Genomic DNA, 21,422 nt, shown 5'->3' with positions numbered 1-21,422 from the left:
TAAGAGCTTAGCTACCTATGCTACCAGCTATACGAACGAGTGTTAGCATTCAGCAGGCACTTCTTCTAAACCTGAAAAGTGCCTAGTTCTAAAATGTCATGCAGAAAGAAAAAAAAAACAGCCAAATATATCCAGACCAGATTTTAGTAACCACATTGTGGGCATGTTACAAGGCGTCAATCACAACGGATTTGACGAACAATCACTTTGTTTAGATCAGACTTGTTGAATGTGCACCAGTCTGGCGTCCTTCATATATCCTCCACGATCTGCATTCCATTGACCTTTTTACCGCATCTGTTCACTAGCATTGCCGCCATTTTGTACTACTTCCACTTGCTATAATAATAATAATAATAATAATAATATAATAATAGTAGCCACACACTTCATCTGAACTTCACCTCTCCTCACCTTTGAGTTCGGTGGCCTCCAGCAGCTTCTTCCACTGGGAGCTGACCTCGTCCATGCGTACAGACACCTCGTCGGCGGCGTAGTGCTTCCCGTCTAGGAGCTCCTGGCCAGACTTCTGCAGAGCATCGATGCGGCTCTGGTTGGCTGACAGCTCCGCCTCGAAGGCCTGGTGCTTCTGGACCTTGCCCTGTAGGTTGGACGGGTCCTGGGGACAACAGAGAGAACAGAGAGATGGTGTAAGGAACGTGTTGCTATTAGGCCAGAGTACTGTGAATAAGAGCTCAGTGTGGTTCACGGTGGTACTGCATCCTAATGGGATCTCGTAGCAGTCTAGGAGAAAGCCATGTTGAGCATTGAAACCCCATTATAAAGTAACTAGCTAAAGTATACCACTTTAAAAGTAGCTGGTTCCAACCGTACCTTGTAGGCTTCGTCGGTGGCCGTCTTGGTCTTCTCATTGATCCAGCTCTTGAGTTCGTCCGAGTCACGGAAGAACTGCTGCAGGTGAAAGGAGTCCTCCAGAGAGGCGCGGCGGGACTGAGCACGCTCGTGCAGGGCGTTGCGGCGGCTCAGCAGCTACAGGGGGGGAAACACAAGATGTGTATAAAATGTCTGCCCCTAACATCCAGAATATGATATAAACAGATAGAGAGTTCAAAGTGCTGCAAACATAGGATTACATTCCGGTTCTTATCGTATTCATGTGCATGTGCAGAATGTTTCCTCTCTGTACTTACAGCATCTCTACGAGTAGCAACATCCTCCTTGGCATAGTGGTTGTTCTGGATCAGTTTGGTGGCAAATTCATCCAGGGCCTAAAGAGGAAGAGGTCAGTGGTTAAGTTTAAGATTTGAGGAATGAAAATGGATTCTAGATCTATGGTTATGGACGGGTACTCACGGTGATCTTCTCCTCCTGGGCGCTGAGGGACTTCTCAAAGTCCTCGTGTTTCTTAAGCAAGGCCTCCACGCTGTCCAGAGAGTCACCAAGGTCCTCGTTCAGAAGGAAAGCCTGGACATGCACAAAAAAAGCATACTTACTTACTAGGATCACACACCCCACCATTTTCGGGTGAGTATATTGTTTATTATTATTATTATTATTATTGTGTGGATGGATATACCTCTTGCTTGCTCATCCAGTTGTCGACCTGCTCTGTGTCCCTGTAGAAGAGCTGCAGGTCCATGCACTGCTCGTACTGCTGCCTGCGCACCTCCCACAGCTCCAGCAGAGACTCCTTCTCTTCAGTCAGGACACCCAGCTACACGTAAAAATAAACAAGGTAAAAGGAGGATCAATGAATCTGTGTGGAAATCCAAAACCAAGGACAAGAAAAAAACAGGAGACAGAAAGACCAGTCCTACCTTCTCCTTGACCTCCTCTAAGGCGTAGTGTCCGGTGTTGAGCAAGGCCTGACCGGCTTCGTCCGTGGCTTTGAAGCTGTCCTCATGGGCATCAATCTCACCCTAAGGACCCCACACACACACACACACACACACACAGTAAACATCAGCAACATTGGAGGAAAAAAGAGCATCACTGATTGAAGATCTGAGAAAATGTACTTTTCAACTGCTAAAATAAAGTTAATTCATTTTAGTGTGTTTCTGTACCTTGTGCTCCTGGTGGCGGTCGAGAAGAGCCTCGGCTCCGGCCACGTCGTTGGCCAACTCGTCAGCGTTGATCAGGGCCTTCATCTCCGTCACCCAGCTGGTCAGGTCACGGAAGTCGGCAGTGTAGCGCTGCAGCCTGCAGGGGGACAAACACAGTCAGAGAGGGTTCTACATACATAGTAACGCTACAGTGTTGACACAGTAACGCTACAGTGTTGACACAGTAACGCTAGAGTGTTGACACAGTAACGCTCAGCCTGAACACAGTAACGCTACAGCCTGCACACAGTAACGCTACAGTGTTGACACAGTAACGCTACAGCCTGCAGGGGGACAAACACAGTCAGAGAGGGTTCTACATACTTTCAACTAAACTGGGCCCAAACAGCTGATATAGGAGTTTTTCACCATGCCATTGTTGGGTGGTCGCTGTGTTGAGCACAGTGGTGTTGACATAGTAACGCTACGGTGTTGACATAGTAACGCTACGGTGTTGACATAGTAACGCTACGGTGTTGACATAGTAACGCTACGGTGTTGACATAGTAACGCTACGGTGTTGACATAGTAACGCTACGGTGTTGACATAGTAACGCTACGGTGTTGACATAGTAACGCTACGGTGTTGACATAGTAACGCTACGGTGTTCGCTGTTAGGGCAGCCAGAGTGGTACCAACCTGTAGGAGTCGTTGAGGTGGGCGTGGCGCTCGGCGGCCAGCGTGCGGATCTGCTCCCAGTTGGTGATGAGCTCGTCCCTCTTCAGGTGGATCTGGGAAGCGTTCTGGGGGTGGGTCTGCTGCAGACGTTCAGCCTCTCCGCCCAGAGTGTTGACCTTGTCCTCCAGGGCAGCCAGGTCTCTCTCCAGGCCCTCGTGCTTGCGCAGCAGGGCCTGAACGCTGGCCAGGTCCCGGCCAAAGTCATCGGACGCCATGAGTTGCTCCTTCTCCTTGATCCAGCTGATGGTCTCGTCCACATCCCTGGAGGCCACATAACACATACACCCAGTCAGAAATTAACATTTCTTGATTCACTCAGGTCTTTCGTGGCTTCTCTATCACACAGACACCCACACTCCAAAAAACTCACACCCAAACATACACAACAGTCCGTCCTGGACATACCTGTTGAAGCGCTGCACCTCGGCGGCTCCGAACAGCCTGCCCTGCCTCTGCTGCGCCAGGCCCTTGAGCCTCTGCCAGGCGGCGTTCACCTCCTCCTGCTTGCGGACGATGAGCTCCGCCTCGGGGTGGGACTCCTGGCTCAGCTTGCCCGCCAGCTGGTTCACCTCGTTCACACGCTCCTCGTGAGCCGCCAGGTCCGTCTGGAACTCCTCAAACTTCTTCTGGAGCACCTCCACATGCTCCAAGTCCTGGCCCAGCTCCTCCGAGGTGGCCATGGCCTCCTGTTAAACACGGCTTTGGATTAGGATAGGTTATCTAGCAGGATCCTGTACACATGGTTTAGGGAGGCTAATGTTTAGGATAGGTTGTCTTTCGGGTCCTATGACAATGGTCTCCAGTTGGACGTGATTTAGGGTAAGGCAATGTTGTCTATTAGGGTCCTGTAGACATGGTTTAGGCCATGGCCTCCAGTAGATATGTGTGTGTGTGTGTGTGTGTGTGACTACAGGTTGAGACACTGACCTTGTCACTAATCCAGTCCAGGGCATCCTCACACTCGCGCAGGTATTGCACCAGCTTCTGGGCCTGCAGCAGACGAACACCTTTCTCCTGGGTCTTCTGCAGCAGCAGGTCCCAAAGACGGTGCAGCTCCTCCAGACGAGTCTGTTGGGCAGAATGGGAGACAATTTGCACCACAGAATGGAAGCTGATGCAAGACCAATAATCAGCCTCTCAAGAGTAAGAGTGCTGATCTAGGATCAGGTCCCCTTATCCATTATGGGAAATCAGGGCCTGTATTCATAACGCATCTCAGGGAAGGAGTGCTGACCTAGGATCAGGCCGCACCTGTCAAAGTGATCTTGTTCAATATGATCCAAAAGTTCAAACTGATCCTAAATCAGCACTCCTACTCGAGACGCTTTATGAATATGGGCCCAGTACTCGCTGAGATTGTAGTTTGAGACCAAGATAAGTGCTTATCAATGGAACAAAATGTTCCTTTTAGTCACACAAATCATGCACTTTTCATGAAGTATTCTTAAATATGGCATAACCACACAAACAGAACAGTGGATATGACAGAAGTGGAGTGGAACCTAGAAGTGAGAGAATCAGAAGAGCCAGGAGGTCGACCAGCACTCAAGCACCTACTTTTATATAGGCCGCCATATTGAAACTTGAGACTGTGGGTCTCTGGAAAGTCCGGTAGGGCGTGAAGGACTGAACCAGACATGATTGGGTTAAAGGGGGTAGATTGTGTAGTTCCATCTTGGTTAAGCATAAAGCTCAGCGGACTGTGTGTATGCGTGTCTTACGCGGATGGTTTCAGAGGCAAAGTGACCCTCGGAGATCATGAGGTTGCCAGTCTCATCAAGCTTGATGATGGCTCCAGCGTTGGCCTGCACCTCCGCCTCGAAGGCCTGGTGTTTCTGGAGCTTGCCCTGTGGGGGAGGAGGCATGTTAGCGTGGCACAAAGACTAGCGGATAGGACAGACATACCTGGCCAAGGGTCACAGCAAAGAGGGTTTTATGACGTACTGATAATTCTGCGTGTGTGGTTTTATGGACACACTGTTTTGTTTTGGATGACCACTGGCAAGCCTTAAAGCCAGTAAATTCACAAGTTGCTTGTGCATCATATAGGCCAATCAAATCAGGATCTTTACTTCAGTATTCACTTTCTATGCCCTGCTTAGAGCTCCACCCAAGTCCAAGTCATCATTTATTTTATTAGCCTCAACTGGCTTCCTATCCATCTGCACTGACCTGGAGGTTGGTGGGGTCCTTGTAGTTCTCATCGGAGGCGATCTGCAGCTTCTCCTGGATCCACTTCTCCAGCTCGTCGGCATCGCGGCGGAAGAACTGGAAGCGGTACGAGTCCTCCAGCTTCTGCCGGCGCACACCCGACAGCTCCTTGAAGCGCCGGTACCGATCCAACACCTGCTGCCGGCGCTCCTGGATGTCGTCGGCAGACTCCAGCACTTTCACCCCACTGGTATCCATTCTCTGATGACACAGAAATACAGGGGGAAATTAGGATTTAGAACGTTTTATAATATTACAGGAGTAGCCCATTGTTATCCATAGAAAATAGAATTACTGATGGGCTTTGCCTGTTCTAGTAATTATATTTCCGTTGTAGGCTAATCATTATTACTACTTTCTATTTGAAACAATGTTTCAGCTGGAACTTTTGTTTTCTAGTTGTCAACATTAATAGTTACTACAATTGGGATGAGTGGATGAGAATGTTAAGATGGCTGCTGGCAAATGCATGAGTGTATGAACAAGATGGCTGCTACCATCTCTTTGAATAGAACAAAAATAAAATGGTCCAACTGAGACTGCCATGGTTACGCTAGCATGATCACATTGACTATTACTTATTTTAATTGACCCCTTTTTCACCCCAATTTCATGGTATCAAATTGGTAGTTACAGTCTTGTCCCATCTCTGCAACTCCCGTACGGACTCAGGAGAGGCGAAGGACGAGAGCCGTGCGTCCTCAGAAACTCAACCCAGCCGGCTTCTTGACACAATGCCCGCTTAATCCAGAAGCCAGCCGCACCAACGTGTCGGAGGAAACACTGGCGACCGTGGCAGCGTGCAGTGTGCCCGGGCCCCCACAAGGGTTACTAGAGCGCGATGGGACAAGAACATCCCTGCCAGCCAAACCCTCCCCTAACCCGGACGACGCTGGGCCAATTGTGCGCTGCCCCATGGGTCTTCCAGTCGCGGCCGGCTACAACAGAGCCTGGACCCGAACCAGGATCTCTAGTGGCACAGCTAGCACTGCGCCACTCAGGAGGCCCACATTGAGTATTTCTACTTGCCCATCATCCGATTTCTCTCATCATTAGGCTTTTAAAAACACAAGAGCTCGTAGACACACAATACATGTGGAGGACTTCCAAAAGGGGTTCCAAATATCACACAGTGCAGTTCATTCTTTTCTCTTTCCCTGGGGGCAATTGAACACAGTGCAGCACATTATGGATCGCTACTCACCACACAAGAACGGATCTAGAGGAAATGCCACGTAACTTTGTGGAAGAGAACCAGACAAGGCTAACCATGCTATGAATTGACAAAAACTCCCCAGTGAAGTAGCCAGCTCCTCTCCAGTCAAGCAGCTAAGATGACAAGAATGTCATGGGGGGGAATAGGCAGAAATTCCACACAGCTCTGAACCAACAGTAACCAGGCCCCCATGCACAATAGGACTGCGGCTGTCAGCCCACACAGTGGCCCTCACACCCTGCCTATACACCCCAAACCCGACCCATCCAACCGTACACCAGGGGAGAGTGGAGGCCTGTAAGGTAGATGAGTAGGGTGAGGTCAACAGACAGGGTCAGTGTCACTCACCCTGTATTCTTGTCCCCCAGCCTGGATAGCAGAGAGGGGCTGCTAGAGGACCCCACTCTGGGTGGCTGTTACTCAGTCGCTGCAAGGCAGGCATACCCCAAATGCTTCCTCTCACACATGAATGAGAATGGGGGGCTACAAATATGGTGCTATTTAAGGAGTGTGTGTAACACCACAAATTCCTGAATTACCATCCAACGATTTAGGCCTTTGAAGCTGATGTAACAGTGAACTGTATCATCTACATTGCATTCAAAATGGCAAGTTGGACCATTTTCCATCACTGAATATTTTTAAATAGACAATATTTTGTTTTAGCACGTGAGGCCTCCAACTATGAGAACGACTAAGATTTTCACGCAAAAATATACAGTACCAGTCAAAAGTTGACACACCTTCTCATTCAATGTATTTTTTTAAACTATTTTCTACATTGTAGAATAATAGCGAAAACATCAAAACTATGAAATAACACATATGGAATCATGTAGTAAACAAAAAAAAGTTATTTAAAAGTAGCCACCCTTTGCCTTGACAGCTTTGCACACTCTTGGCATTCTCTCAACCAGCTTCATGAAAGTCACCTGGAAGGCTTTTCCAACAGTCTTGAAGAAGTTCCCACACATGCTGAGCATTTGCATCTGCTATTCCTTCACTCTGCGGTTCAACTCATTCAACCCATCTCAAAATTGGGTTGAGGTCAGGTGATTGTAGATGCCATGCCATCTGATGCAGCACTCCATCACTCTCCTTCTTGGTCAAATAGCCCTTACACAGCCTGGGGGTGTGTTGGGTCAATGATAGTCCCACTAAGCCAAAACCAGACGGGTTTGTTTTAGGGTACCAGAGGTTGGATTAGGAACATTGTTTGAAATGTTTGGACCAAGTTTACAGGTAACTTATTAGATACTTTGTAGGCATGTTGGGACCGAGTTGGAACCGGTGTATTTCTGAATCAAACACGCCAAATAAAATTGACATTTTGGGGATATAAAGAAGGACATTATCGAACTAAAGGACCATTTGTGATGTTTCTGGGACATTTTGGATCTTCAAACTCCTATCAGACAATAGTTCAATTAATTAAAACCCCATCTTAATGGGAAAAAGGATCTAACCAAGACATGCAGTATGGCCCGTGAGTTCTCAGACAAATGTCCTAAACTGTAGAATGGGTGGAAGTGTGTGTGTGTGTGTGTATTATATCGTTATTTCTGACTTTTGTGTCGCCACCTGCCTGGTTGAAAATGATTTTCATGTGTTTGTATGCGGGGGAGCTGTCCTCAGATAATCGCATGGAGTGCTTTCACCGTAAAGCCTTTTTGAAATCTGACACAGCGGCTGGATTAACAAGAAGTTAAGCTTTATGTTGATGTATTACACTTATATTTTCATGAATCTTGAATATTGAATTAGTTTGAATTTGGCGCTCTGCAATTTCACTGGATGTTGTCAAATCAATCCCGCTAAAGGGATTGGCGCACGAAGGGACCACTAACAAGTTAACACTTTTTACATCACTATTATTCTACAATGTACACATTTTTACTATTTAAGAAAAACCCTTGAATGAGTAGGTGTCTCAACTTTTGACTGGTACTGTAAATTCAAATTAAATCTATGTCGCCCCAGCCCTAAATCTGGAGTCTTTCTCAGGGCGGCGTTACAGACACTGTGCCTTATCAGGTCACTGTGACCTCTGACCAGGCCATGGTGGAGGGAGGCCAGTCCAGCTGAACACCATAGCTAGAAAACTCACAGACCCTTCATCTCAGGTCAGGAATGTGTGAGCATGAGTCTCTCACCCAGTTCCAACAGACCATGTCATACCGCTTTCATACACTGGCTTAAGACATTGTCAAAATAAATTGTCTTAGCCATTTTTACTTCCAACTTGTTCTCAAGTGCTTCCATAATTAAAGATACAGATATGGGGTTTCACAACAGACATGGAAAAGACAATATATATAATAATATGATAATATTATGAAAATTAACATAATTTCAGTGAAAAGTGAATCCTAATTACTTTCAGTAAGGAGGGACAGAACATTGATCTGTCAGTGAACACCATGAGCAAAGGGGAACACACACACAGAGAGACAAAGACAAAATATCACTGACAGTCAGTCAGTCAAATGGGCACGGGGGACTGCTAGACCAGATGAGAGGCACACTGTTAGAGCACAGCTACCATTCAGACCGAGAGAAAGAGGGATGAGAAAGAGATGGAAGGTGAAAGAGTGAAATGGTCCCTATCTGACAGTAGGATTATTGGTGTCAGCAGTATGGTGGCTTTCCATTCAGCAGATCCAGGAGACACCGCCTGGTCTGGTCCACACAGGGGCTTCTGGGCTGGCTGGCTCTCCTCAACAGACCAGGCCTGATTCCATTTCTCCCAAAACAACCTCGAACCTTCACACCATTAAGCTAACCCACGGAGGAGACACCAGCAGCACAGGAAACTGGTGAGTGTTCTGAATAGCTCTTGGGAGTACATTGCCACTGCCATCGAAACAAACACAGCTACATAGATAGAAATGGCAGAAACAACAGACTAGATTGTGAAAAACACCACGAGTCAGGCTGTCTGACTAAGCTGATTACTAGCCTCTCTACATTGGCCCATTTTCTGTAAAAAGCAACCGACTAGTTGATATCCCCCCCCACCACATCCCCTAACGCCAGTCCCAATTCACTAACGGCTTAAATCATCCCAGCATTTAGCTAACCGAGACACGTTCTGCTCTGATATCTGCCTGAGAGCATAAATGCACACACTTCTTGACTAAGTCTGCTAACTGGGCTGAGGGACAGCTCTCTGGACCAATGAGAAAACAGTCTTTGGAACACGGTGTCTTTGGGGCACCGGCTTCTCCTGGGAGAGACTATGCTGCTCTTTGACACAATGTGCCAAAGTTATTGTAGAAGGAGTGACAACAAGATCTGTAAAAATTGCTGCTTTGGTGTAAACTTGAAATCACACAACCTGTAAAGAGTTTGGCATCTTTGACGAGTGGCTTAAAAGTCAATTGAATCGGTGTGCAGTTCCAGGTGTCAAGTAAATGGCTACATTACAGACCAAAATACATTTAGTAGTATTTATCAAATGACATGAATTAACTTGTGGAGGGAGGAGGCCATTTCATAGTACAGGTTGTATCTTCGACCGCCAGAAGGCCCTCTAGCACAGTGCTTCTGCAATAGCAGATAGCACTCGACTCCGAATGGTGTGAATGGTAGATAACACTAACCACCTCCATCTACCACCTCCCTCTCTATGACACTTTCCCTCAATCACCTCCCACCCACACACACACACACACACACACACAACTACTAAACAGCAGAGCGGAAGACTTCCTTGAAGCTCACTGTTTATGTAACCTTTGCTCTCTCTCCAACAAGCACATTCAATTTTCGTGTTAAGAGGAGACTGAAAAACACACAACAGCACAAATTCCATCCGCAAGGCGATAAGTCAGTCAAAGTCCAACCACCTGATTTCTACACAGCAGCAATAAAAATAAAAACCGCTCCATGGTGGTTAAGACCCAACAGTGTTTAGGACTGGCCTACTGTACACATACAGAGGTTGTTTCTTGAGGTAGTCGACCCGCATCCTGTTGTGGTGAGGCCACTAAACACACTATACTAGACCACTTTTTTTTTCAACCTTTATTTAACCAGGCAAGTCAGTTAAGAACACATTCTTATTTTCAATGACGGCCTAGGAACAGTGGGTTAACTGCCTGTTCAGGGGCAGAACGACAGATTTGTACCTTGTCAGCTCGGGGATTCGAACTTACTAGTCCAACACTCTAACCACTAGGCTACCCTGCCGCCCCACTAGGCTACCCTGCCGCCCCACTAGGCTACCCTGCCGCCCCACTAGGCTACCCTGCCGCCCCACTAGGCTACCCTGCCGCCCCACCTGCCGCCCCACTAGGCTACCCTTCTGTAGCTCAGTTGGTAGAGCATGGCGCCCCACGCCAGGGTAGTGCTACCACCCATGTAGAATGTATGCACACATGACCCCACGTCTACTAAATGGCATATATTATTATTTTTTATATTTACCCTGCCGCCCCACTAGGCTACCCTGCCGCCCCACTAGGCTACCCTGCCGCCCCACTAGGCTACCCTGCCGCCCCACTAGGCTACCCTGCCGCCCCACAGGCTACCCTGCCGCCACATGAAGGATGGATCATCACTATAGGCCTTGATAGCAGGTGAGAAGTATGGGTTAAATACTGGCCCTGGTAGCTGGCTAAATTGCCACTTCAGTACCAAGTTCATAGGACATCTTTTGAAAAACAAAGACATTATGTCAGTACTCAAGCACAGGCCGGCACACTTGAAGTGTTATGTAATCTTAGCTGTTTCAAGGTTCTCTAGAAGACTCATCGTTCTCTCACGTCCCCCCCTTCAGTCATTTAGCAGAGGTGCATTCAACGTCTGTGTTTTTCAATGCAAATCTAATTTTATTGGTCACATGTGCCGAATACAACAGCTGTAGGTAGACCTTAGAGTGAAATGCTTACAAGCCCTTAACCAACAATGCAGTTAAGAAAATATTCACTAAATTAACTAAAGTTAAAATAATAACAATAACGAGGCTATATACAGGGGGTACCGGTACCGAGTAAATGTGCAGGGGGACAGATTAGTCGAGGTAATTTGTACATGTAGGTAGGGGTAAAGTGACTATGCATAGATATTAAACAGTGAGAAGCAGCAGTGTAAAAACAATGCAAATACTTCGGATGGCAATTTGATTAATCGTTCAGTAGTCTTATGAACATGTCACCAGCCATTCTGTGCAAGCAAAACAGTTCTGTAGCGTAGCATCCGCATCATCTGACCACTTCCGTATTGAGGGAGTCACTGGCACGTCCTGCTTTAGTTTGTACTTGTAAGCAGGAATCAAGAGGATAGAATTATGGTCAGATGTGCCAAGTGAAGGGTGAGCTTTGTACGCGTCTGTGTGTGGAATACGTTTTACCGGAGGTCGCCGTTCTGTCTTTCTGATGCACGGAAAACCCAACCAACTGCATATTATCCGTGTCGTCCTTCAGGCACTTTGGTAGGATAGTCTCAAACAGAGCTCGTCCAGTTTATTCTCCAGTGATTGCACGTTGCGGCCCCTGTATCTCCGTCTATTCTTAATGCAAATGATGGGGATTTGGGCCTGGTCCGGAAGCAACAGTATATCCTTCACGTCAGACTCATTAAAGAAAGAAATCTTTGTCCAGTTCGAGGTGAGTAATCACTGTTCTGATATCCAGAAGCTATTTTCAGTCATAAGAGACAGTAGCAGAAACACAAAATAAGTTAAAGAATACAAAAAAATATTTTTTTTAAATAGCACAATTGGTTAGGAGCCCCTGAAACGGCAGCCATTCACTCCGACGCCTGAATGAAGGGAATCAACATTATCCTAAACTAATAGCCTATTATTTTGCTATTCGTGACAATATTTACTCAAAAGCTAATATTTTCACATAGTTACTGTCTGCCATAGCTCTTCGTCACTGAAGTAACCACTTGTGATCACCACACACACTACCTTTTCAGACATAGCTAATGTTATGAAGGCATATTATATCAAACATATGATCGGCAGGCTTAAACAGCTTGCTGAATAGGGGTTGGGGTAAGGACAAGATGGTGGAATGGGCTATATCTGGTCTAGAGTGATGTATATGATATTTCTCCTAGTAATGGAGGACAGGAGACCAGGAAGGAGCAAGTCTCCAAATGAGGTTTGGCTATTATCTCTGTATTATAGAGATGTCTGGGCCTCTCGAGTGACGCAGCGGTCTAAGCCACTGCATTGCAGTGCTAGAGGAGTCACTACAGACCCGGGTTTGATCCCAGGCTTTGTCGCAGCCGGCCGCGGCCAGGAGATCCATGAGGCGGCACACAATTGGCACAGTATCGTCCGGGTCCGGAGAGGGTTTGCCTGGCCGGGATGTCCTTGTCCCATCGCGACCTCGGGCGCATGCACACTGACTTCGGTCGCCAGATGTACAGTGTTTCTTCCGAGACATTGGTGCGGCTGGCTTCCGGGTTAAGCAAGCAATGTGTCAAGAAGCAGTGTTTCGGATGATGCATGACTCTCGACCTTCATCTCTCCTGAATCTCTACGAGAGTTGCAGCGATGAGACAAGTCTAACTACTAATTGGATATCACAAAATTGGGGAGAAAAGGGCAAAAAAAAAAATTTTTTTATTAAGAGTCTCATATTCCCACCATAGCAGCGATGCTTTGACAATACAGTATCTATTCCCACCCTCTCACAATTTTAAAATCAGGTCTTTCTCATAAGGATATGCCACAGATTCCATTCGAGGAGGCCAGAGATATTTTTAGAGCCCTGTGTGGCTCCCATCACTGCCCAAGTGTGCAGAGAGAAATCGCTCTACGGAGAGAGAATACAAAATGTGGGTGGGTGGGAGTGAATGAGAAGGAGGGGAGGCGAGGGGTATCAATTTGCTCCATTAGAATTACTGCCACTCATAGTACCACGACCTAGATCATTCATTTGAGCGCTGCGAAGTCCTCGCTGGCTTCCTGGCATAAAGTAATTAATTTTGATTTGAGAACAAATAAGGATTTCACTTTGACATCCCTACCTTATATGTTCAAATTTCCACAGGCAAGTGAGAAAATCTTGAGTACCAGGTTATGGAAAAGCTTTTTTTTTTCTTAATTCTTGACCATGTATGACTGACTTGTCCAAATGATTAGGCTACAGAATGAGATAAAAAAATACATTAAAAAAAGAGAATGAGGAATGAAGTTAAGCTTGGGTGTAACCTTGAGAATAAACAGTCCAACACAAGAACCCTTTCCAAATTAACTCAGAAAGGCACCAGTCGGTAGAGTAGTAGAGCACTCTATCCTAAAGGCCCAGTCTCATTCCCAAATGGAGTCCTGAGAGACAGTAGAAAACCGATGAAGTCACATAACAGCCCCTTCCTGGTTCCCATGGAAACAACGCTTCTCACTAACATATGCCGTAGTGGGAGGATGCTGGCCGGAAGAATTTACAGGAAACGGCAGGGCGCTCCCACAGTACAAGCAGAGTTTCTAAACCCAAAGGCGCAACATCGTGAGACGTCCAGGAATGCTTGCTAAGCAGACTCGGGAGACTTGGGGTTTTGCAAGCCAATGGGAGAAGTGAAAAATGTGTCCTTCGTTAACTTTCTCAACATCTAAATACAAAACCTAAAAAACTGGAGCCAATGTCTTAAGTAGCTGAAACTGTCATTACTACAACCTTGTGAAAGTGACCAACACATTTTCATTAAAAACAACTTTACATCAAAAGGAGTGCCTTTGATTTGAAGGCTTTCAAATGCGCAGTTTCAGCATGACACCATCGTTAGATCTGATAACATGTTTTTGCGAATGAGCTAACATTGCCATGACATCACCTACAAGCGTGATCAGGGATTTCTATCGGAGAAGCAGATTCTGCCCATCTTCATACTGTATCATCTTTGGTACATTCCATATGATTTCAGTCACTTTGACTGCACCCATCTTAAATCTGAACGAAAACCTTCCATACAAGTTTGCCCATGTTAGAAGAGGTCAGAAAGGGACTTTTTGGACCTGGATGCCAAAACAAGTAAACCCATTTTGCATACCACACCCTAACACGAGACAGCCATGTCTTCATCACTGAAAAATATAAACGGTTTAGTGTAATGTCATTTGAAAGCTTACAAAGGTTGTCAAACTGATTTATTGAGAAAACTGTTTGCTTTAAACAATGTTTTTTTGCTTAGACTCTATTTTACATTATCTGAGGTGTTTGTTGTGCCTGCCATCGGTTGAGACACAGCATACTTCACTACAGGGTGTCGTGTTTTGGCTGATAAATATTACATTTTAGTCATTCAGCAATGCTCTTATCCAGAGCGACTTACAATTAGTGCATTTATCTTAAGATAGCTAGCTGAGACAACATCACAATCATATGTACATTTAATTTCATTGACGGCGCCATGAGAGTTATTTAAGTTACTAATCAAATTGGTACGGTTTCAGACGTTTTCGAAAGATGGGCAGGGACTCCACTGTCCTGACTTTAAGGGGAAAGTTTGCTCCACCATTGTACTAAAACGTGAATAAAATTTAAATTTCAACTTTCAAAAATGGTACCACAAAGATGGTTGGAGGTCCACACAAACAATTTTGACTTGAGTGGGAATATCTACTGTTAAATGGAACTGTCAATCTTCCATAGAAAACCTATTGAATCATAGAAATACAGATAATAGAATAGACATACCCATTCAAGTTGACATTCGATGGTGGGTGGACCGGCAGCCATTTTACTGGTAGTAATTGCATGTTGAAGATTCAACTAAATGTTAATGTCAAAATGGTGTAACCAGCTACATTGCAGGGTTCTGAAGGGTTAAGTCCATTCTACGAATTATATTTCTATGATTTAAAATGACACCCTGCATTTTTAGATAGACATTAAAACCTAATGTCAATTTCTTCATTAAATTTTCGAGAAATTATAGAATAGTTTGACAACCATGTTTGTAAGCTTTCAAATGATATCAAACTCAACCATGTATCTTTTTCAGTGGTGAACACATCGGAAGTCTCATGGAAGGGTGGGGTACGCAAAATTGGTCAACTTTGAGCACCTCTATCTCCTGAATGCTTCATGAATAGTAACTTTATGACCACTTTTATTATGGGCAAACATGTATGAAAGGTGTTATTCAAATCAAAAGGGGTGCAGTCAGAAAGTGATTGAAATCATACAGAACGATACACAGTCCAGAGGAATGTGCAAAGAGGAAAAGCAGCGCAGCAGAAAGGAAAAGGATATGAGCCCAACAATGCTTCAGTTCCCTTCCCTCGAGTGAACCTTGACCTCTTACAGCTCCCTCAGAGTCCTGGCCAATCGACAGCATGCCCAAGGGGGGATTCGAATTCATTCGCAAACCCACCATCCACTGTTAAAACTATCTACAAGACTGAGATTAGGCTACATGACAAAATATTGAACTCTATTGTTAATCTTTTTCCCACAAATCATCACAAAAGTCATACAAGTCCCAAAATCCTACTCTGGAACATTACCAAGACAATCATGTCTGGATTAGGCTAAATCAAAATGGCTGTCATCCAGTCAATGACGCATTGGAAAGCCTGTGTCAAAACATTTGACATCTGTGAAGGTTTACCATGCCAAATGCAAACCTGACTCTCTTGCATTTTTCATAAATATTGGTCAGTGCCATTAATTTAATCCAGCTCAATTCAAGTAACACAAACCCTCGGTTCATTGAACACAAATCCAGTCGCACAACGCATGCAGTACACAGGCCTGAATTCAGTGATTCAATTACCATGGAGTCCAGTTAAAACCAATCAAATTGACCAAATTAACCCATGTTACCATGGAGTCCAGTTAAAACCAATCAAAACGACCAAATTAACCCAGTTACCATGGAGTCCAGTTAAAACCAATCAAATTGACCAAATTAACCCAGTTACCATGGAGTCCAGTTAAAACCAATCAAAACGACCAAATTAACCCAGTCCTTCAAGACAAAAAATAAATGTCTTGCACACAAACAACGCATGCAGTAAACGCATGCAGGAATTCAGTGACTAATTATCAACTAAAACCAATCAACTGACCAGAGTTACATTAACAGTCCACCATATCCAGCTACTCAATTGAAATTCTCAAAATGAGAGGACATAGGCTAACCAGCAAACTGAAACCCAACGTTAGTTATAATCAGTGAGTCAAGGTGTTCTAGGCTCCTTATCCAGAGCCTTGTCTGTCCGACTGCCTTTGCTATGTCCTATCAGTACCTGAGGAGAGGTGGTGGCCAAAGTCTCCCTAGGCAGACAGCTTGTCTCCCGCTGTTGCCCTAGGTCTTGGATTTCAATGGTGGCCATGAAGCCAGCAGCAGTCACTCCGGTCTCGGCTCCCGATACAAATCTCAACTGATAAAGGAAGAATGAGAAACTGAACGCCTCTTATTCTCTCTCTCTCTGCAGAGAGCGGACAGACGCATTGCCCCTGCAGTGGCTCGGCCGTGTCGGGAGCAAGCCAAGATAACGCCCAGCCCTTGCGTCTTTCCCTCTCCCTCCCGCCCTCTCTCTCTCCTCATGGCCTCCTTTCTCTCAAACAGTCCGCCTGACTACTCTCAGCATTCTAGAGACTTCGATGAACACCCCAGCACACCCTTACGATAGGAAAACAAACAGCAATGCACACACCACACATACACACACACACAGTAGTGACACAACGTTAACTCCAGTTTTGTTTTGATAAACTGGGACACGATGACAGGTGTCTGTGCTGGCTAAAGTCAACAACAGTGAGCATACGCCAGTTTCACGTCAGATCGACGGGCTATTTTCAATCATTCAAAAATACATCATTAAATTAACATAACTTGACATTATGACGAAGAAAATTGTGATTCGTTACAATATGAATTCAGTCACATGACAAAGTGGTCCGTTATTTGCTTTGTGTTGAGTGTGCATGCCCAAAGTGTAGGGTGAGTTAGGACAGCCAGCAAGCAGCCTGACAGGACAGAGGCCAGGGTAACAGCATTGTCATGACAACCAGAAAAGGGAGACTCCTCAGTGTGTGGAGTATGGGGGGGATAATTAGATTAGGCTTAAAAGGGAAGGCAACCTGAGGCCAGTTCATATGCGTTAGGCTACACAAAATTGACAAACTGAACAGAACATATAGACTGCTGACAGTATAACTAAGTAAGAGTGGAATGTAATTGTCATGCAAAAGACTGCCAGTCTTTTGGTAATTGACCGTTAATGAACATCTCCAGGCCTCCATGCCTACAAGCCACTGATGCGCACCTTTGGAAAATCTGCATTTAACAAAGTCTAATAAATCAATTCAATATACATCCATTATTGATTTTAGTCCGGTCTAAAGAAACATGACATGAAGAAAATGTATTTCCGAATAACAGAATGTGTTGGCCTACCATATGTTATCTGGCTATGTGCCATACCATAGGCTGTAGGCTTGTTCATTTAGCAGACAAGATATGCTTATAAGTCCTGTGCCATTATTTTACATACATTTCATAGTAAGAAGAATATAACTAAACTTTGCTGAATGAAATAGAAAGCATAAAATGGATAATTTACTATATTTAGGAGTTATTTGGCAACTTTAGTTGTGAATGATACAAACCCTAGAATGTCTTAGAAATCAAAACATATCATGGGCTAAATGATGAGACGACAGGCTATTGATGAGTTGAGAAAGTCGCAATAAAAGCTCGCCTCAGGCGGCACAGCTGTCCTCTCAAGTGATCCTATTTTCACGCATCAGACCATTCTCAATTTCATCTCGTCTTTATTATCAAATGGTCAGTGAGAGCGGCAGGCAAAAAAAGACGTCATCTGTATGCACTCGAATAGAGAATGTTTGCTGCACGCTTTCCTGCCGGTCCATTTTTCCAATTATGCCCGGTAAGCTACTTCGGTGTTATGGCGGAGCTGTGCTTAATATGAGCAGATGAGAAATAAACACTTATTTGACTCCATGCATCAACTACTGTTTGAGGAGCATGCTCAATACATATATTTTTAAATAATAAATCAGCCGATTAATCGGTATCTGCTTTTTTTGGTCCTCCAATCATCGGTATCAGCGTTGAAAAATCATAAATCGGTTCCCAAGTTTCTAAACCATCTTTGGTATGTAAAATGTAAAATGTAAATGTTGGTATAGTGCCGCCATAATATTTAAATTGAAAATGTGTGATCATAACCTTTAGGATATTTTAGCGATCTGCAGTAGACGCCCTAAATGCCCCCAAGCCTTCAGAGATGTGAGCTAAACAGTGCACTGCATTTTTAGGCTATGGATGTAAACTTATCATTTCCAAACGTTTAGGTCTGTTTTATGTTGCTTTTGCGATCTATTAACAGCAAGGGTTACATTAAATAGCCATAATATTTTTTTACTGGTGCATTTGGCAATATTCAATTCATACACACAAAACATATGAACAAAAGCATTCACTGTGTAAGTTAATACACGTAGGCTCTTCATATATAGGCTGTGTGTAGCACTTCATTCAATTTATCAAAGCAGTTATTGTTCTCTTGCTCAAACCGTGAGCAACACCTGCCAAACTCAAGACATTTCTCTGAAAACACAGGGATGTCGATTCACATGGGACTAGTATTATCAGAGGACCTTGGGAGTTCACCAAACAGTAGGTTACTCTGGCAGGAACTGTTACTCTCCTGCCATGTACAAATTACTGACATGGCTGATTCGGACGGGAATGAAATTACAGATGTGGTGTTTTGTGCATATAATTGCATTGTCCGACGACCCTCAGAAAAACTAATTCCGTCCAAATAGAGTTTAAGGCAAGGGCTGTTTCCTTGTCTCTGCTGTCACTACATCCGCCACATTGTTCTCAATCCCGATATGCTGGCTAATTTTGCTATTATGCACATTGCAACATAGGGAAAGGCGCCAATTCTACGGCGCACCGAAGACTGTTTCAGAACCATGGTCAGCAACAGCAACCATATCCAACGAGGGAGAAAGTGCATGTTATCAAATCCTATTCGAGTTATTAGCGGTGCACAATTATTTTCCCATAATATAACCATATACAATTTCAGTATCACATGTCTTAGAGTGATGGACTGTGCCATCCCCATGGCCTACACAATGGATTAGTCCACTGAGACTGTCGCAAAACAGACAGGTGTCTTGTACACCATGAACAATAAATATGGCTGCTCAACTAAAGAAATCTCGGCAGACCAACAGCCTATTGACCAAACAAATCGACCAGTTGACTAAATGGAGTCAGCCCTAAACATGATCTAGTCCAATTGTGGCACGTATCAACAATTTTCCCATTAGTATCAGTTTCAATTGGGACTTTTATTTTGAAGGCGACCCACCATTCCACTATTGTTGCTAATGTTATTCACAACGCACTGGTAATTTGTTCAATGGCAAATATATTTAAGTAATAAAGCCCGAGATGGCTAAGGGCTGAGATGGCTAAAGGCTGTTCTTATGCACGAAGCAACTCGGAATGCCTGGACACAGCCCTTAGCCGTGGTATATTGGCCATACATCAAACCCTGGGGTGGCTTATTGCTATTATAAACTGGTTACCAACATAATTAGATCCAGAAAAATAAATGGTTTGGCATACCCATGGTATATGGTCTGATATACCATGGCTGTCAGCCAATCAGCATTCAGGGCTCGACCCTCCCAGTTTATAATGGTGGTTGACTGACAGTTGTGGTATATCACGGGTATGACAAAACATGTATTTTTACTGCTCTAATTAAAAGTTGGTATCCAGTTTATAACATCAATATGGGACCTGGGAGGGGTAAATGGCCAATATACTCACCGTTGCCTCGTGCTTAAGAAAAGCCCTCAGGCGTGGTTTATTGGCCATATACCACACCCCCTCGGGGGGCCTTTTTGATTCAATAACTAACCCTTCTTACCAGTTCTGTCTGTGATGCCACTATCATATTGCGGTGATGCCGGGCGGGTCCTTCGGCTATGGCCGACAACATAATATATAATGTACCATGTATTAAAATCGTCCATTAATTTATAAAGATTTAACAGGTGCACATGTTGCTGTTGAATAGGTGGTGACCTGTCAAAGTCAGCGCAAGGAAGCTTGTTGACTTAGCCAGAGATGGTTTACGACTCAGCTAATGTAGTTAGTTAACTAGCCTCCTCCAATAATAAGGTTTTTGCTCAATAAGATAAGCAAGCTTGTTTTCAACCGAGGAGGAGATGACGGTGCCCTGACAGTTGTTGTCGGGCCTGCATCTAAGAAAACGATGCAAGTAGCTTACTAGTTAGCAGGGGGGTGGTGAGGCTAGTTGTGAGTGACAATGCTAGCTAGTAGAGCCTACACAAGTTACTTTATAAGTAGAAAGTGCACGTAAGTAAAGCCGTTTTTATTCAAAGCTACCATGTGCAAAATAACTGTTCTAAATAGCACTCTTACCTCTACTGTGCAGTGAGCTTGGGTAGCCTTCTAGGACTCGATCGAAAATGGGGCGAACCTCCCGGAATGAAATAGCTGTCGCGCTTTTTGAACCACCGTCTCGTCAGCAACACTAAGACAAGAGCACGGAATTTCGAAAATGTTTTAAAAAAATAAAAGTTTCCCACGTAATAGTAGAAGTGTCATTACCTGTATTTATTAATGCTATGGAAAATTGTGTAAACACGAACAACGATTCATATTTGTTCATATTTAATTGACATTTACATTAAATGTGGGTTTTAAGACATGTTCCAAGGTTAAATACACTGCTCAAAAAAATAAAGGGAACACTTAAACAACACAATGTAACTCCGAGTCAATCACACTTCTGTGAAATCAAACTGTCCACTTAGGAAGCAACACTGATTGACAATAAATTTCACATGCTGTTGTGCAAATGGAATAGACAACAGGTGGAAATTATAGGCAATTAGCAAGACACCCCCAATAAAGGAGTGGTTCTGCAGGTGGGGACCACAGACCACTTCTCAGTTCCTATGCTTCCTGGCTGATGTTTTGGTCACTTTTGAATGCTGGTGGTGCTTTCACACTATTGTAGACCCACTACAATTTGCATACCTCCCCAACAGATCCACAGATGATGCGGTCTCTATTGCATTTCACACTGCCCTTTCCCACCTGGACAAAAGGAACACCTATGTGAGAATGGTATTAATTGACTACAGCTCAGCGTTCAACACGATAATGCCTTCAAATCTCATCAATAAGCTCAGGACCCTGGGACTAAACACCTCCCTCTGCAACTGGATCCTGGACTTCCTGATGGGCCGCCCCCAGGTGG

The 21,422-nt window shown here is 44.6% G+C and overlaps 1 protein-coding gene across 6 annotated transcripts in view; it reads right to left on the bottom strand.

The window, feature by feature from the left end:
• Nucleotides 1–20,730, bottom strand: part of LOC118385544 (spectrin alpha chain, non-erythrocytic 1-like) — a 55,690-nt gene extending 34,960 nt beyond the window's left edge. For 4 of the 6 annotated variants that reach the window (XM_052521715.1, XM_052521716.1, XM_052521718.1 and 1 more), the window contains exons 1-13: nucleotides 16,383–16,599; nucleotides 4,918–5,157; nucleotides 4,467–4,592; nucleotides 3,673–3,813; nucleotides 3,151–3,431; nucleotides 2,707–3,006; nucleotides 2,028–2,163; nucleotides 1,779–1,880; nucleotides 1,538–1,675; nucleotides 1,315–1,425; nucleotides 1,152–1,229; nucleotides 835–990; nucleotides 415–619 (exon numbers count right to left, since the gene is read on the bottom strand). In XM_052521715.1, coding sequence (XP_052377675.1) covers nucleotides 415–619; nucleotides 835–990; nucleotides 1,152–1,229; nucleotides 1,315–1,425; nucleotides 1,538–1,675; nucleotides 1,779–1,880; nucleotides 2,028–2,163; nucleotides 2,707–3,006; nucleotides 3,151–3,431; nucleotides 3,673–3,813; nucleotides 4,467–4,592; nucleotides 4,918–5,157; nucleotides 16,383–16,469 — 2,101 coding nt within the window. In that variant the 5' untranslated portion in view covers nucleotides 16,470–16,599. Of the gene's footprint in view, nucleotides 1–414; nucleotides 620–834; nucleotides 991–1,151; nucleotides 1,230–1,314; nucleotides 1,426–1,537; nucleotides 1,676–1,778; nucleotides 1,881–2,027; nucleotides 2,164–2,706; nucleotides 3,007–3,150; nucleotides 3,432–3,672; nucleotides 3,814–4,466; nucleotides 4,593–4,917; nucleotides 5,158–16,382; nucleotides 16,600–20,578 lie in introns of those variants that run through there. The other 2 variants (XM_052521720.1, XM_052521721.1) reach the window with 2 other exon arrangements.
• Nucleotides 20,731–21,422: the final 692 nt, after the last annotated feature.

Source organism: Oncorhynchus keta, chromosome 6 (genome assembly GCF_023373465.1).
Source record: "Oncorhynchus keta strain PuntledgeMale-10-30-2019 chromosome 6, Oket_V2, whole genome shotgun sequence".
In the NCBI taxonomy this organism is placed as follows: domain Eukaryota; kingdom Metazoa; phylum Chordata; class Actinopteri; order Salmoniformes; family Salmonidae; genus Oncorhynchus; species Oncorhynchus keta.
Note: the sequence above shows the minus strand (reverse complement) of the source record. Positions and strands in the feature narration are given on the sequence as shown.